We start from the raw sequence: 15,790 nt of genomic DNA on the forward strand, positions 1-15,790 counted from the left end.
GAGCTTCTCCCTTTTTGGACAACAACTGTAAGGGTACACATTAATCTGCCAGTACCAGCTTACCAGTCCTGAGCAGGTGAAAAACTATACAGGCTGATACAGCCTTACTCCATTCCTGAGATATAGAAATGACACATGCACACATGTGCTGAAAAGCAGAATCCACAATGTAAAATTTAAACAGGCGAAAAGTAGATGTTGACTGCCATAAGAATTAGTTTGTTTTAAATTACATTAGTGTAGAATTAAAATTAGATAATCACAGAAGCACACAGTGTGCTAAACATTCGTGGAGGAGTTATGATTCATAGCATACAATAAACAGGTAATCACGACACTTGGAAGGGTCAGTTTTCAAATGGAAGGGTCAGAGGCTGTATACATTTACAGGGAATCCACATATGGCAGAAAATGCATTTTGTTGTAGTAAAATATAGCAGTGAAATGCTAGCATGAAAAGTCCATCTTTAAAAATATGACATTAAAAGCATTACAAATGAAAAGCAGGCTTAACAAATCTAGTTAGGCCCCAAAAACTCAAATGGGCCAGGAAATAAATTTCAAGCAGCCTAGAAGAGCTGAACAGTGCTTAAGCAGAATGGAATGCAAGGCCACAGTATAAGATGAGCATGGCAGGGCATGGAGAGTTTGTTTGCAAACTGGCCAGTGTGCAATAATACAATGTTATGAGCGTCAGTGTAAGGCAGATAAGGTCTTTGATGTCCATGTGCATGGACGAGCATGAAAATAAGTGGCTTAGCTGACACACCGATGGAAGCAGCCAGACGATTTGTCTGTTTAGCAGTAGCTATATTCTGAATAAAATATAGATATTCCAAGTTAAAAAGTTAAAACATGGCCTCAAGTAACACATAATTAAGACTGCAGTTAGTTAAAGTGACAACTAAGATAAGCACCAAACCCAACACAAGAGCCAGGGGGCAAATTACTGACACGGATTCGACCCCACAACAAGCAAGGGACAATCTCAAACTGAAGAGCCCAAGTGTATCTTTGATCTCTCCTCATGAATTAGTACCACACCTACACAGTCCATGTAACAAATAAGCATTGAGTGAAACCTTTCAACAATAGCTGTTAATGCATACATTTTTTGTCCTCAAAATAGATTTCAATATATCATAAAAACACATAAAAACTGCATTAAAAATCATCATATTACTAAAACATCACATTACAATAACATTACATTAACTTAACAAATGTGATGAGACCTCATTGTGTCCTGTACAAACATTATAAAGATAAAAAAACCTAATAACAACTAAGTGTCAGCCTTATTGCTGTACTACCACTAAAGTGCAAAATACAAAGAAACTTTGGTTATAAGACAAAGGGCCTATAGTGTAGGTCACCCCCTATCCTCAAAAGTGGTAATAAGTTCTTGAATCCTTTCACTCTCGAAAGGTTACCAAAAAAACTGTTATTGGAAACATTGTTATTCAATCCAGTGTAATGAGACCCAACAGGTTTCGTTCTTCTACATCTATAAACACATTTCTGAGAACTTCTTCAGGGGACCAACGAACTGAGATAGCAATGCACATTTCTCTGACATCTCCAATTAGCAATTCCCAAAGTGAAGCTATGTGTCCAAAATCTACAGGAAAGAACAAAGATCAGCAGTATTAGAAAATTACTATAAGTTCCTGTTACCTAACATCTAGGGTACTGTAATCCACCCTGAGAAGGCTTACTGTTTTACTTCAATAATAAGCGTCCTTCTTATGGCCAAGTTGAAGTGTCTTCTAAGTAGACAAAGTATCTGGGGAACGACACAAACAACAGTATAAGAGGAATCCAGCCCACTCATGCGTGTGACTTGTCTAAATGACAACTGATTACAACTATTTGATTAGGAGTTCTAAATGCCTCGGGCGAAAACAAACTGCATATCTAATAAACATCAGAAAAGTTATTGCGGATGTAAACTAACATAGGGTTGCTTGTGCCTGTCAATAAATGCAAGGTGCCATTCACATCATGTCTAGTCTGCTAGAAAAAAGGGAACCTGAACTGAAGCATTTCAATATTGGCTTTAAAGCATGCCATCTATGATTGCAATCATATTTATTAATCCTCGCTAGCGGTGCCCTAGGTTGCATAACAGCGAACTCTGAAAATGAGGGGGAATTTTCCGTTAACAATTACATATAGAAAAGTTTTGTAAAGGCACCTCATTACACTTCTCAGCGTGAGTGTGTACCGCACATTCGCAGTGTTTGTTAGCAGCCCGAGCCGCTTAACTGTCACGGCTGCAAATGGATACACCCTCAAGGTACTTGTTGGACTTCTATGAAAACAGGGTTGTTTCCTGCAGAAAACCAACCATAGTGTGTCAAACACATTTGCGTGCTGGAAGCAAAATGATCTCCATTACTTAAATGGCTCACTCAAAACCATTATCCTAGTTCGATAGTTTCCCTATAGAATAGCTGAGCCACTTACCAGCGTTCACGCCGTATCCCTGCTGCACAGCGAGTCTCTCACTCTATGATGCTGGTCACACGACTACTGCTGCGTAGCTTTAGTACGCTGCTGGAGGTAATGGCTTGCAATGCCGGGTGACGTGCCATGTACGCGTGAACTCTGCTTACCTGTGTTGCATCAATGTTGCGAGTTAACTCAACCTGAACAAGGTGGGTGGATTGCCAACTTGTAAAACAAATATATATATCTGACACATTGCTTCTTCTAACTTCTGTGGTGTGAACTTGTAAAAAGTCTTTTGTGACTCTGATTTACTGGTGCAAGGGTTTGTATGAATTGAATCTGACTTCTCAAAACGTAGGCTCAATAAGCAAATATGAGCTAAGTATATTTTTTACTTTCAGATGAATACATTAGTGGAGAACCATAATACTGGTGACAAATTTACCAATGCATGGTCGACACCTCAAATAAATGATTGCATCTAAATCGGGAGGCATGGTCGATTGGACACAACCCTATCTACCATCAACACAGGGCATCAACAGTTGTGCCTGTCTACTTGTTCGTTGAATCCGGGCTCCGCCGAATCAGCCACTGTACCTTGTTGAATAATTTCTTGGTGACAGTTTTTCTACTATGCATGGTAGAGATTTGTAATAACACTGTCCATCTCATGTCACTAACATGTTCCATTGAGAGAAATGGTTAACTAGAGGGGCTGTCACAACTTTGTTTTTGATGCAGCTCCTGTGTTCACTAATCCTGAGTTTTACTTTACGTTCTGTTATCCCTATGTAGACTTTAGGGCAAGGGCACCAAATTGCGTAAACAACGTTCTCTGAGTTGCAATTAGTGTGGAACTAAGATAAGCACACCTGCCGTCCTAGATGAAGGAGAAAACTCAGAGTAGCCTTGCATTCGCAGACATGGCATTAAGATAACAAGAGCTGCTAGTTAATGGCAATTATAAGTGGTACACTGATTCCTTTATACTCTATATAACAAAGTCCATATATTTTACACCTGGTCCGTACAAGGTTGAGCACAGCCTGTGCCAACTCTAGGAACCCACATTACCTCAGTTTACTGCTAGCCTATGAAATGTAAGGAAAGTGATAAAAGTGCATGTGATATCTAAAGGAGGTTGGTCAGTAGATAAGGCACCCTCCAATCCTGAGTGTTGCACCTATAGGAAATATATATCCTACTGGTGCAAACCAATGAATAATAGACATAGGTTTTGCAGCTTGCCTGTCATGATAAGGCTTATCTGAATATTCCTAGAGCTAAATGTCTGCAAGGACAGGGTAAATCTATCCCAGTGAAGGCAGCAAAATGCTGGAACGAATTGCCACTAACTCTACGACTAGAAGAGAACTACCGCAGTTTCAGGAAATCGTTGAAAACCCACCTCTTCCAATGATAATCTCATTATCTTTCTGCAGACCGCCCTCGACAGCATATAATATTATGCGCACTGAATTACCCCGGACACTCCCGCGCCCTGATGCCTGCGGGCTATCGGCACGTTATAAACAAACGCATAACATAACATGATGACATCCTCAGTGACAAGTTTTGTCTTTAAAAATAATTGTTCAGCAATTAAGCAGTTAGGAAAACTGGGTGAAGGCTTGCCTGTGGATTCTGTGGATTCCCCCCAATGCCTGTATATTCTGGGATTACCTAGCATTTAACATAATTCCATCCTAGGTCACCTCTTTTATTGGCAGTTGCCAGTTAGTGGCCCGAGTTACTTTTTTGTGCCCAGATTACACAACACTGAAGTGCAGCTGAGGTGCAGTATCTCTCTAGGCACATTTGAATTGCTCACACTAATTTAGGGTGTAACCCCAAGTGTTTCAAATGGTGACCATTCTAGAGGGCCTACAATCTAGTTTTACCTCTTTTTGCCATACATGTGAAGAAACATCCCTGTGCATATCAGTCTTGTCCTGCCCACAAGGACAGTGCAAAGCTGAAATTATAGCCAATTCTCCTCTGAAGAAGAGTACGAAAAGGTTAGGAATAGAATTGTGAAACCAACACCCCCAGTAGCCGAGACCTTGATGCTCAAAATGAACTACCTAATCACTCAATACTGGGGCAAATACATATTTGAATAGGATCCAGAATACTTCCAATTATAAGCAAGAAATGTAGAATGCACCAAGTGGCAAATGTCTATATTGCAAAATGGCAAATTTAATTTACATTGTATGTTCTGTAAAAGTATATTGGTTGCAGGATGCATAAAGTCAATGTGATTCATACATCTTTAATCTCTGTTTAGCGCCTGAAAAGCATTTTGCCTCGTCAAAGTGATTTGAGCCTCCAGTATGTATCGGAGCAATTTGAACAGAAGAGCAAGGAGATTGATGAAAAAATGACTCTCTTGCACAATGAAGAACTGCGAAAAGTTAAACAGATACAGGAGGAGCTGAGATTTCAAGACATTGAAAAGGTACATTTTCCCTTTGAATGTTGATAGAGTGAGAGGGGATGGGTAATGCATATGGACTATTGTCTAATGTATATGTGTCATTATAAAACATTGATAGGGTGAGATCTGATGGTGATTATATAGAGACTAATGTAATAATGTCTGCTACATGTATGTTTATTTATAAAGCGCTCCTCACCAGCAGGTATCTGGGTGCATTACAAGAGTATGCAGTTTCTTAGTTACAATACAAAGGATTACAAGTTATAATACAATACAGTATAATACATAGTAAGAATGTGTATAGATACAGTTTTTAAGACATACAGTGATTGTACAAGGTTAATATACAGAGATACAGAAATGGCACTAGCGTTGTTGGCGAGGTCCTAGTTGGGGACATGTAGCAGGATGGGAGGTCTTTGGAGGTGAGCCAAAGTTTTGTGTTTTTCCTAACTTTGTAGAAGGATTGGTCAACTGTTAAGGCGGTGCGTAAGGCATTCCAAAGTTGGGCAGCCATGACAGGAAAGCTACTGCCACCTGCTTTTTTCAGTTTGAACCTGGGGACTCTTAGGCCGCCGGAATTGGTACGCCGGAATTGGTAGTCCTTGTAGGTCGTGAGGAATTATTCTTGATGAATTTTTCTGTGAGGTAGTGAGGAGCTGAGTTGTTCAGACATTTGTAGGTCATGGAGGCTGTTTTGAGTTGTATTCTGTCCTTGATAGATAACAATTGTTATGCCGTCTGAACACTGAAATGTGTTGTCTTCTGGAGATGCCTAGGGCTGTTCTAAGTACGTTGTTCTGCAGAATCGGGAGTTTATTGACAATGCATTTGCTGGCACCTAGGTACAGTGCATTACAGTAGTCGATTTTTGACAGAATTAGAGCTCTAGCCAGTGTAATGCAACTTTCTATGGAGAGAAAGGGTTTACAGGCGTGGATCAACTAACAGGTGTAAGCTGTCGCCGAAGCCATGGCACTAACCTATTTTCGCAGGCTCAGAGAGGAGTCTAAATAGAAACCCAAGGTTTTTACCTCTTTAGCTACCTTGATGTCATTGCCATCAGTGTTGAAAGAGAGATATTGGGCCTCATTACGAGTCCGGCGGTAACCGAGGCAGTAAAACTGCCGGTTTACCGCCAGACTCGTATTACCATTCTGCCTCCGTGATTCCCGGAATTACCGGGGCATTACCCGGGAATTCCGGAGGCGGAATGGTGTAAATCACCATTGCCATTGAGTCCTATAGGACTCAATGGGAATGGGTATCATGGAAACACTGGCACCATCTCGTGATGGTTCCGGTGTTTCCTCGTCCGCCTGCAGGCGGGCAGTGTTAAACCCGCCAAGTCAGACCTGGCGGGATTGACGCCTCCACCTGCAGGAGTCGTGATCACCCGGTATGGAAACAGTGGCAGTGGGTTTACCGCCACCGTTGTTTCCATACCGGGTGAGTTGTAATGAGGCCCATTGATTACTCAGTTTCTTCAGATTGGAGGGAGTGGCTACAAGTAGCAGCTCAGTCTTCTCATCATTCAGACACAGACCATATGTGGCCATCCAGGCCTGATTGATGAGATGGATTTTGTAAACCAGAGCTAGATCTTTCTCATAGTCACCTGTCGGAGGTATGAAAATCTTGGTGTCATCAGCATAGTTAGTGTAGGTGACACCCAGATGTTCTGCGTCATCAAACAATGGTTTGTTGAACACTTTATACATCGTGGGCGATACGCATGATCCTTGTGGGACTCCACAAGTTATGGGGATTGGGCTGCTGCCATTGATGAAAAAACTCCCATTGGTCTGTTTAAGAAAGATTGGATCTATGACGTTTCTTCTATTGAGAAATAGGCCGCTACTGATAGATGTTTGCAAAGCACCTTATGATCGACAAAGTCGAAAGCGGCTGACAGATCCATCAGAAGCAGGAGGGCAGATTTTCCTTTGTCTTTCAGATCGTCAATCTGGATCTTCAGGTCAATCGGGGCTGTTTCTGTGCCATGTTGGGGTCTGACGCCAGATTGTCGAAGTCCTAGTAGATTATTGGTCTCGAAGTATAACTGTATCTGGATATAGGCTGCTTTATCGATTATCTTTAATAGGAAGAGGACTGTTGTGCTACTCTGGTCTAGATAGGGTTTCTTTAGAAGCAGGAGTACCCATGAGTTTTTCAGATTGGTGGGGACAGTACATGTGCAGAAAGATGAGTTGATAAGCGTGGTGATAAAGAGGGCTAATTCACTGGCAGCTTCTTTAATAGGTGATGCGGGGCAAGAATCTCCTTGGCAATTGGAGGGTTTGAGTGAAGCTATAATGTTTTCCCTTCTAGGGTGGATACTTGGGTAAATATACATCATTGAGGAGGTTTAAGAAGGTTAGGACAAGATTTCGAGATGTTTGCTTGAGTTGGGAGGTTACTTTTTTAGCAGCTATTTTGTTTTGGAGTAGAGCGATCTTTTTAGCTAGTGCATCTTGGATCTTGGTGCACCAGGATTTGTCCTTGATTTAGTTATCTGTTGGAGGGGTGCGAGATTCCAGTTCTCTTAATATGGTACAGAGTTCTCTGGTACTCAATACTATCGTTGTAGGTGTCGGGTTTAACTAAGAGAATTTCTGTTTTGTAATTAGCCGTGATTTTGTGAAGGATTTCTTTGTTGGCTGGGGTGGGGTTATTGTTCCTGGTCGTTTCCCCATTTCCTTTTTTCATTTCGTAGGGCTTTGAGTTTGTGTGTCCAGGTGTTTAAATGTGCTTTAGGTTTGCCTTTACGCAGTTTAAGAGGTGCAATTTTGGCTAGGGTGATAGCATTATTATAGATTCCACTAATTGGTATCAAAAGGGATAATACACTAACATATACTACAGGTAGGTGCATGAATGTTTAAATGCGAGTATGTACAAGAAACGATAAGCAAATGCATACAACTATGCAAGCTATTGGCGTCACATTTGGGAGATCAAGGGTGGAACAAATCCAATTGCGTGTAAGTGTATGCTATAATTTCTATCGGAGTTAAACATTAAACAGTTGAAAGAGATAACAAATCACATTTAACTGCATATCATGTCATTTGCTCAAATGTTTACCCTAAAATATTTGTACTGAAACTAACTTTCATGCACTTTTACAAAATGTATTTCATTGAATGTATATAATGTGTGATACACAATTTATAAAGAGACTTAAAAAAAAAGTGAAAGCTCCTAAATTAAGAATAACAACAAAAAAAGGCCTTATAAATTAGTACAGTGCTGACAAATCTTGCCATGGTTGCATTTCACAAAATTGAACTAGTCACTTAACCTTTTTCTCCAATCAAGGATATTTTTCTTAGGTTTCATTAGGTAATGTTGAAAAGTTAGAAGCAATGCCATTTAAGTTCCACAAAGTCACTAGGATCCCTCAGAAGTAGTTAGGCATACACATAATAGTTTACAAGGTTTTTGTAACTTACCTGAATTAAAACTAGCACAACACATCATAAGACATTGTTGGGGAATATGTTAGAGAGTTAATCCAAACAGTGGGAACAGCAAACTGGAGTATCAGTGGTGCAGGCCAGAGGGGATTCGATAGAAACTGGGCAAGTGGTTGCCATGACCTTGGTGAGGGTGGGACATTTTGGGCAAGAAGGAGTATTGATGGACACCACCCACGTGTTTTTTTAAATGCAGCGTTAATTATCTAAGTTTATTTTGAAACAATGTTATTTTGCATACAATTATCCTTATGTGGTTTTGAGCAAATGAAACACATAATTTATAAGATTGCCATGCGCTTTAATTCTTTATCACAAAAGTATCTTGCATCAGATACCACCCCCGAGGTTCATTACTGCAAGCTGCAATTCTTTATCTGAAACTGTTTGTCTCCACAAAAACAATGCAGATGGTTTATGTTAACTTGATGGTATGGGGCTCCTTAAAAGTGACCAAAAATGCACTTCTTTACACTTCAACATTGAATCTGTATGAAAACGGTTTACAACCTGATAGTCTGTAAACTGTAGTTTTATCTGCCACAAATTAAATTTGAGAACAAGCACGTCTGATTTATTTTCCGTACTGCTATACATATCTCCTTTTTGTGGCTACTGAAACAATTAAAATACTGTATTTCTAATGCCCAAGGAAAAAAGTCAAATTCCTGGTTTTGTGCTGTACTACCCAACGTTGAAAGCCAGCTTCTCTTATGAGCTTCTTTCCATGTGGGCAAAAGGTTTTACAAACATTAGATTTTGTGAATAGCTTTTTGTCGGCTAATAGTTGTTTGTATTGGTTTCTTTAACTCTTTCCCTATCTTGTTATTGGTTTTTATTTTGTCCCATACAACCATATCTTTCTTGGTCAAATTCTGCCACCTACTTTTCTTTACATCAGCTTGGTTTTTAAATAGTTTTGTGTTCAGCTTTACTTCAGTTCGGTATTGAAAAACTGTTTGGTTTTGCCCATGCACTATCTTCACAACAGGTTTGGGCTTAGAGCACCCTAGATCGGCAAGCAGGTGATTACGGAGCACTCTGGTGGTCACAATGTGAACTCACCGGGTCTGGGAAGCGCGTCCTGTTTCTCTGCTGCCTCCAGGTCTTCTGCATCTTCACGTAGCCTGGCAACCCCTTCCTTCCTCCTTCCTCCTTCCTGCGTCCCGTGCCACTCACAAATGAAGCATTCTCTGCTCCAGAGTGTTTCTGGTGCTCGCCTGCCACCAGAGACCGCCTCAGCTGTTGGAAAGCTTTTAAAATGAATGCTTCCTGCCGCGCAACCTCTGCAATGTGAATTCCTGGTGGAAGAGACCCCCTCAGGACTGGCAACTGGTCGACATCTGATAGTGGTCCCGGCGTCTCTGCTCTCCTCCAGTTTCCGCCGCAACGTGGAGAGACCACGACTACTCCACCTCCTGCTTCTACTCTTCTCCTTTCTCATGGCCTGCATCAGAAGGGGCCTTTTAAGACAACCAGTCTCCCTCAGGTGTGGGTCATTTTCACGAATTAGCTGCAGTTTGCAGTTTCGTGCCTCTGCAGCTCTCTTCTTCGTCCCAGTATTTTGGGAATTGTGGGACTTGAAGTCCACAATGTAAAAAAACTGTTTTTCCTATGGGAATATTAACACCACGTTAATTTCTTTCTTTAATTATATTCCCCCCAAGGAGTATAATAATGATTTAATTAAAGATTTAGCTTAACAAAGGAATACAGATCTTTAGGGCCTAAATTGGAAATAATTAAAGACCCTGTTTTACTGTTCCTCTGAGAGTCATGGGAGCTTTCACCTCTGAGTTTCCTTGGTTTTAAAAGGTGTTTTATTGCTCCCCATGCATAATAGGTTAGGAAGGTTTTCACCCACTTTAAGATGGTCAACTTGGGAAGATAAAATCTCTTTGACAGCAAGCCATTATGTATTTTGGCATCACTGATATGTCTTCCGCAGAGGAAGACAAACATTGCGTCACACCCAACAGAGTACTCATGTTCCCCTGGGGTCCTTATCCTCTTAGGTGATCCTCCAGGCTAATACCACCCACAGGGTCAGCATCAGGAAACCTCTGCCTTTCCCTGGCCCCCTGGGAGGAGACTTTAGGCAGGGTCTTTGTGAGGACTCTGCAGGATTCATCACAATCACTGCCTTCCTTTCAACACTGCCAACCATCTTTTAACCACTTTTTCTTCTACTAACTGGACCACTATTCCAGCATCCTCTTTGGTCTCCCCAACTATGCTTTCTGTCCTTGCAACAAGATTATTAACTTCGGCTACCAGGACTCTTTGAATTCCCTCACTTCACACCTACTTCCTCGTACCGTCTGCAGGCTGGGTGACTGCCGACGCAAAACAGGGCCAGATTTAAATGTCTTCTCCTGGTTCACAAATCTAGCCGAGGTAAGACACCACTGTATCTATCCTCCTCTATCCAACTCTACAAGCCTTCTCGAAATCTCTGCTGTGCCTCCTTGACTACCCTTGTGGCTCCTCACCCTCCCTGTGCTTCCTCTTGCTTCCTCTTGTGCCCTCTTTCTCTCTTCTTTCTCCACTTGCATGGAATTCTCTTACGGCAGTCATCCAAGAAACAGTTGAATGGATTTGTTCAAAGCCAAACTAAAAGCCTACCACATCGCCTCTGACTTACCCTCTTAACATACCTCTCATCTGCCTGCTACCTAACATTTTTCCCTTGCCTCTAACCTGCCCCTGTCCCTCACTTCCTCTGCCTCCACTCTAGCAATTCACTCATAATCGTCACATCCCTATCACAGCTGCCCGTACCACCGACCTGCACTTTAAAATAAATACATAGATTGGGGACAACCAACATTAGACATTTTTAACTCTGTTTGTTGGTAAAGGTAATCGCAATAGAATATCCACAGTCAATATCGAATGAACAACATAGACAGAAATGCTATTAATGACATAGCATGCAAAGTACACATTGTAACAACAAACAAAAGGTAATCCAACAAAACAAAAACTTGGGATCCTAGATTCCTTGGGCCAGTAGTCTGGGGTGGAGGGGACAGTTTGCATCCATGGCACATCTGGGGCCATCCTGATAAAGGGACCAATTTGAGCAGGGGGTGGGGGGGATCATCAAGGCGTCGCAAATGAACAGCTGGATACATAATCAACAAAAAATAACAAAAAATTCTAGTGCTCACGGGGTCTTGTCGTCTGATGGGTGGAATAACTCAAGGAGGAAGGCATTTCATGCCTCTTCATTGTCTGTGGACTTACGCATTCTAGCTCTCAAAGCCCAATTCCATGCAGTGGTCTCTGCCACAATCCATCTTGCAAGGTCTTTGTACCAAAGAGAATACTGAAGACCCCCTTTCATCTTGCAGGCCATTGATATGCGCCGTTTGGCCAATACACATGCCAGATACATCAGTTTGACCATGTGCCTATATTGCTTCTGGCCTGGGTATGATCTTATCAAGCTATGTGTACTGCAATGTGGAACGATCTGGCAGGGAAACCACTTTGGAAGCAGCTTTAGGGGCTGGTTGATGCTGAGTGAGTAGCTGCACAGTGATTGTAAATCCGTTTTTGGGCTGTTTTATGTACTCTATTGGAGTGGTGTGAGTTTTATTTTTCAATCGGTTTTTGCTGAGCACTGTGTGCTAATCTGGTGGATTTGTCTAGTGTTTTTGTGGCTTCTGACCCCATTTTTCTGTGCTGACCTGCATCTAGAGAGTGCAGTACATTGGGTGTAGTCCTTTGTGTCTGGCCTTTTCCCAGAGCCCTGCCACTCTACATTACCTTACATCATAACATAGAACATAGAGTTGGTTGTTAGCAAGTATCACATTTAGATAGAACTGTGAAGGTTTGCTTACACCACATCCAGATAGGATTGTAAATGTTAAGTAAATGCCACACTTGGATAGAATTGGGAATGTTAGCAAGCCCCACACTTGGATAGAAATGTGAACTTTAGCAAATGCCACACTCAGATAGAACTGTCCAGTTGACAGGATTTTGAATATTGGCAGATCCCACCCTTGGAAAGAGTTGTGGGTGTTGGCAGGTACCGCACTTATATAGAATTGTGAATGTTAAGCAAACATGGACTCACAGCCTCCCCTTTGTCTATTGTAAGGTGAAATGTGATGTATTGGGATACCTGGGCCTCTAGCCCGCTCTGCAGGACTCTCGAATCTAGGTGTGACCTCCATCTCTGACTGTTATATGTTGAGACCCACCTATTGTGGAACCTAGACCTTTCTCTCACTGTATAAGACTCTCATATCTTGGTATAGCCTCCATCATTATCTGCTATATGGTGAAACACAGCGTATTGTGAAACCTAGGGCTATTCATGGCTTTGCCGGACACTCAAGTCTAGGTATGGCCTACATCTTTGTCTATAGTATGGTGACATGTGGTGTGTTGTGGGACCTGGGCCTCTCTCCCACCGTACACAATTCTCAAAATCTGTGATAGTACTATGAATGTACTAGTCTTTGTCACAGTCAGAAAATTGTTAGAAATGATTAGCATTACATTGACTCACACTTAGAAAATTGTTAGGCACTATTAGCATTGCCCTGAACCAAACCTTGAAAATGCCCACTGTGATAGTACTTTGAATCTACTGGTCTGCATCGTCTGCCTGTGCTGTTCTTAGTGCGATTGACTCAAACCTAGAGGGTGCATGCTATGATAATGTGATTTATTTGCACACTTGGGAATTGTTCTTGCAAGGTTGATTCACAGCTAGTAAGCTACTTTATCTCACATCTTGAAAGTACCCCCTCTGATAGCACTATGACTCAGGTGCATGCGTTGCACAATTAGAATTGCTCTCACCCGCTCGACTCAAAACTAGAAAATAAATTCCGCCTGAGATAGTTCGTTAAATTACTTACCTAAGCTTTAGATCATAACTCAACCCACACTCTCACCTCCCATATCACTATGCTTAATCCCTTTTCAACACCATCACTCAATTAGAGTGCAGCTATACCCCCTCGATCAATTTCAGCCTAGCTGCTCAGATACGAACATTAACACATGATCACCTCATCATTCTATAAAACACAGCTATGGCCCATGACAAACCGGCCTAGCTGCACACATAAGCATCCTACAGGCCCAACGCAGCCAGAACCCAGTCTTGGTGTCCACCCGCCAGACTGCTCACATTCAACTGATATCAATACCACTACACCTAATGCTAGGAGACAGCTACCATCAGGCAATTACATCAGCTGCACACATAACTGGTGCTCCCAAGCACCCTGCAACACCTTATTCTCTCAACTGACCTCAACTGACCTGGACTACGGTCCCCGAGGGAGTTCAACCTACCAGCACTTTGAGGTCATACCAATGATATATAGAGCGCTATATAAATGTCAAATAACATAACATTCTGCCGGATCCCAGCAATTGCGTGTGATCCCAGCCTTAATACATGGTGACTTTATCTGATGCTAGAAAGACTGAACCTGCGTACAGTGCCAGAACAGATGGATAATATCAGCGTCTTCAATATTTCACCACGGGCAAACAGAAGGCATAGTAGGTTTAAATCTAGCCACTCGATTGGGTGTCATATATGTTCTCTCCTGGAGTGACCACTTTCTTCTTCTCACTTGAAGCTTCCTGCCCTGTTGGCAAAGGCCCACCCAGCACTGTCACCTTCATTCGCTGTCATTCAACCTATGAAGCGAGTGTGAGTGGCTGCCTTTGCCTCCACTTGCTCTCCCTCACTTACTCTTGTGGTTGACTCCCATTCTGACACAGCCCTCTCCAACTTTCACCTTTCCATCTCTAACACTCTGGATATCCTTGCCCCTGTCATGAGGATCTACTTGAAGCCTACCAACAAGTGTAAACGCAAGTGCAGAGTAGCAGAACGGAAGTGGGGAGCTTTCGGGCGCACCCGGTGACAAACTGGCCTGCCGCCTGTTCAAAAAGCAATACAGACTCTCCATTTTCTCAAAGAAGAGGGTCCATATTCAAGGCTGCATCGCTGCGGCCTCAACAACCCGGCCAAACTTTTCCAAATCAAATTTGAGCTGTCCAATCCTACTGCAGTATCTACCTCCTCTACACTTACCAAGGCCATCTGCATGGCTCTGGCTTCTCATTTCACCACAAAAAACAGGACATCCTGTGCTTACTCTCCTCCTCTTCTCTCTCCCTCTGTTAGGCCCTCCTTGGTCACCCACCCTTCTCCCCTCCCTCTCTCCTGTTACACCTGATGATGTTTCCAGACAAGTCCGGTCTATGAAATTCTCATCGAAATAGGTGGCCCCCCTGCTCTTCCAAAACCATTAAGGACACCATTGGTTCTCTGGCTTCAGCCTTGGCCAAATTCTGTAATCAATCCTTCGCTACTGGATCTTTTCCCTCTTTTCAAGCACTCCCTTGTGCACCCCTTACTAAAATAGCCTTCTGCCGACCCCTCCCTTCTGGCAAAATATCGCCCGATCTCTATCACTCATTTCCTGGGCAAACTCCTGGAGAAGTTGGTTATCTCCCAGCCTAACCTCCACACTGAATCTGTTGGTTGTCTCCATGACCCATCAGTCTGCCTTTAGAGCAGCCAGAGGCACGGAAACTGCACTTCGGAACACCTGTGAAGATCTGCTCTCTAATCTTGACTCTAGCTCTCCCTCTGTGTCCTCAATCTCCTTGACCTTTCCTCTGCATTTGACGCGGTCAACCACAGCAGCCTGATAACTCGTCTGGGCAAGACCCTGGGCATCACAGAGCAGGCTCTGGCATGGCTGACCTCCTTCGTCCTGGAACGAGGTTCAGCTTGAGTTCTTTCTCTGCACCACCTCTCTGTCTCCACATGTGGTGTTCCCCAGGGCTCTATCCTCTCCACCTGGCTCTTCAATGTCTATCTGGCCCCTTTGGCCCTCCTGATTGCTACCTTTTCCTCTAACATTTAGTGTTAGGCGGACGACACACAGCTCTCCTTCAGGCTACCCTTTGCCTCATCCTCCTCGCTCATCCCTGACAGTCTATTTTGAGGAACTCATGGTGACAACAGTAAAGACAGTCACAAGTGATCACAGTTCAAGAGTGTTTATTAAACTGTAAGTGCAGGGTGAAAAAATGCCTAACCTAAATCTAAGATGGGAGCAAGCATCGACCAGCAAATGAAAATTGAGGCAGTCCATGTAGCATCTTGTCAAAGTAAAAAGCCTATACTGAAAAAAAAATAAATGGCAATTCCTTACAACTAATTACAAAAAGAATGTGGATTAGGGTATTCAAATAAAGGAAACAGTGGTCAAATAATAAGTCAGAATGTGATTGTCTTGTCTCTCTTTCCCACGTTTGTAGCACGGGACAAGGTGAGACTTTGGAGCACAGCACACGTTCAAGCCTTCCCAGCACGAGCAAACAGTTCCGTATCGGCTATCAGGTTCTTCGATGG

At 42.6% G+C, this 15,790-nt stretch overlaps 1 protein-coding gene across 3 annotated transcripts in view; it reads left to right on the forward strand.

Moving 5' to 3' along the window:
* SPEF2 (sperm flagellar 2) overlaps positions 1-15,790 on the forward strand; it is a 1,748,369-nt gene that overhangs the window by 163,548 nt on the left and 1,569,031 nt on the right. For all 3 annotated transcript variants that reach the window (XM_069627121.1, XM_069627123.1, XM_069627122.1), the window contains exon 4: positions 4,748-4,918. In XM_069627121.1, coding sequence (XP_069483222.1) covers positions 4,748-4,918 — 171 coding nt within the window. The remainder of the gene's footprint in view (positions 1-4,747; positions 4,919-15,790) is intronic.

The sequence above is a fragment of the Ambystoma mexicanum genome, chromosome 6p, assembly GCF_040938575.1.
Source record: "Ambystoma mexicanum isolate Mex_15411 chromosome 6p, UKY_AmexF1_1, whole genome shotgun sequence".
Classification (NCBI taxonomy): Eukaryota; Metazoa; Chordata; class Amphibia; order Caudata; family Ambystomatidae; genus Ambystoma; species Ambystoma mexicanum.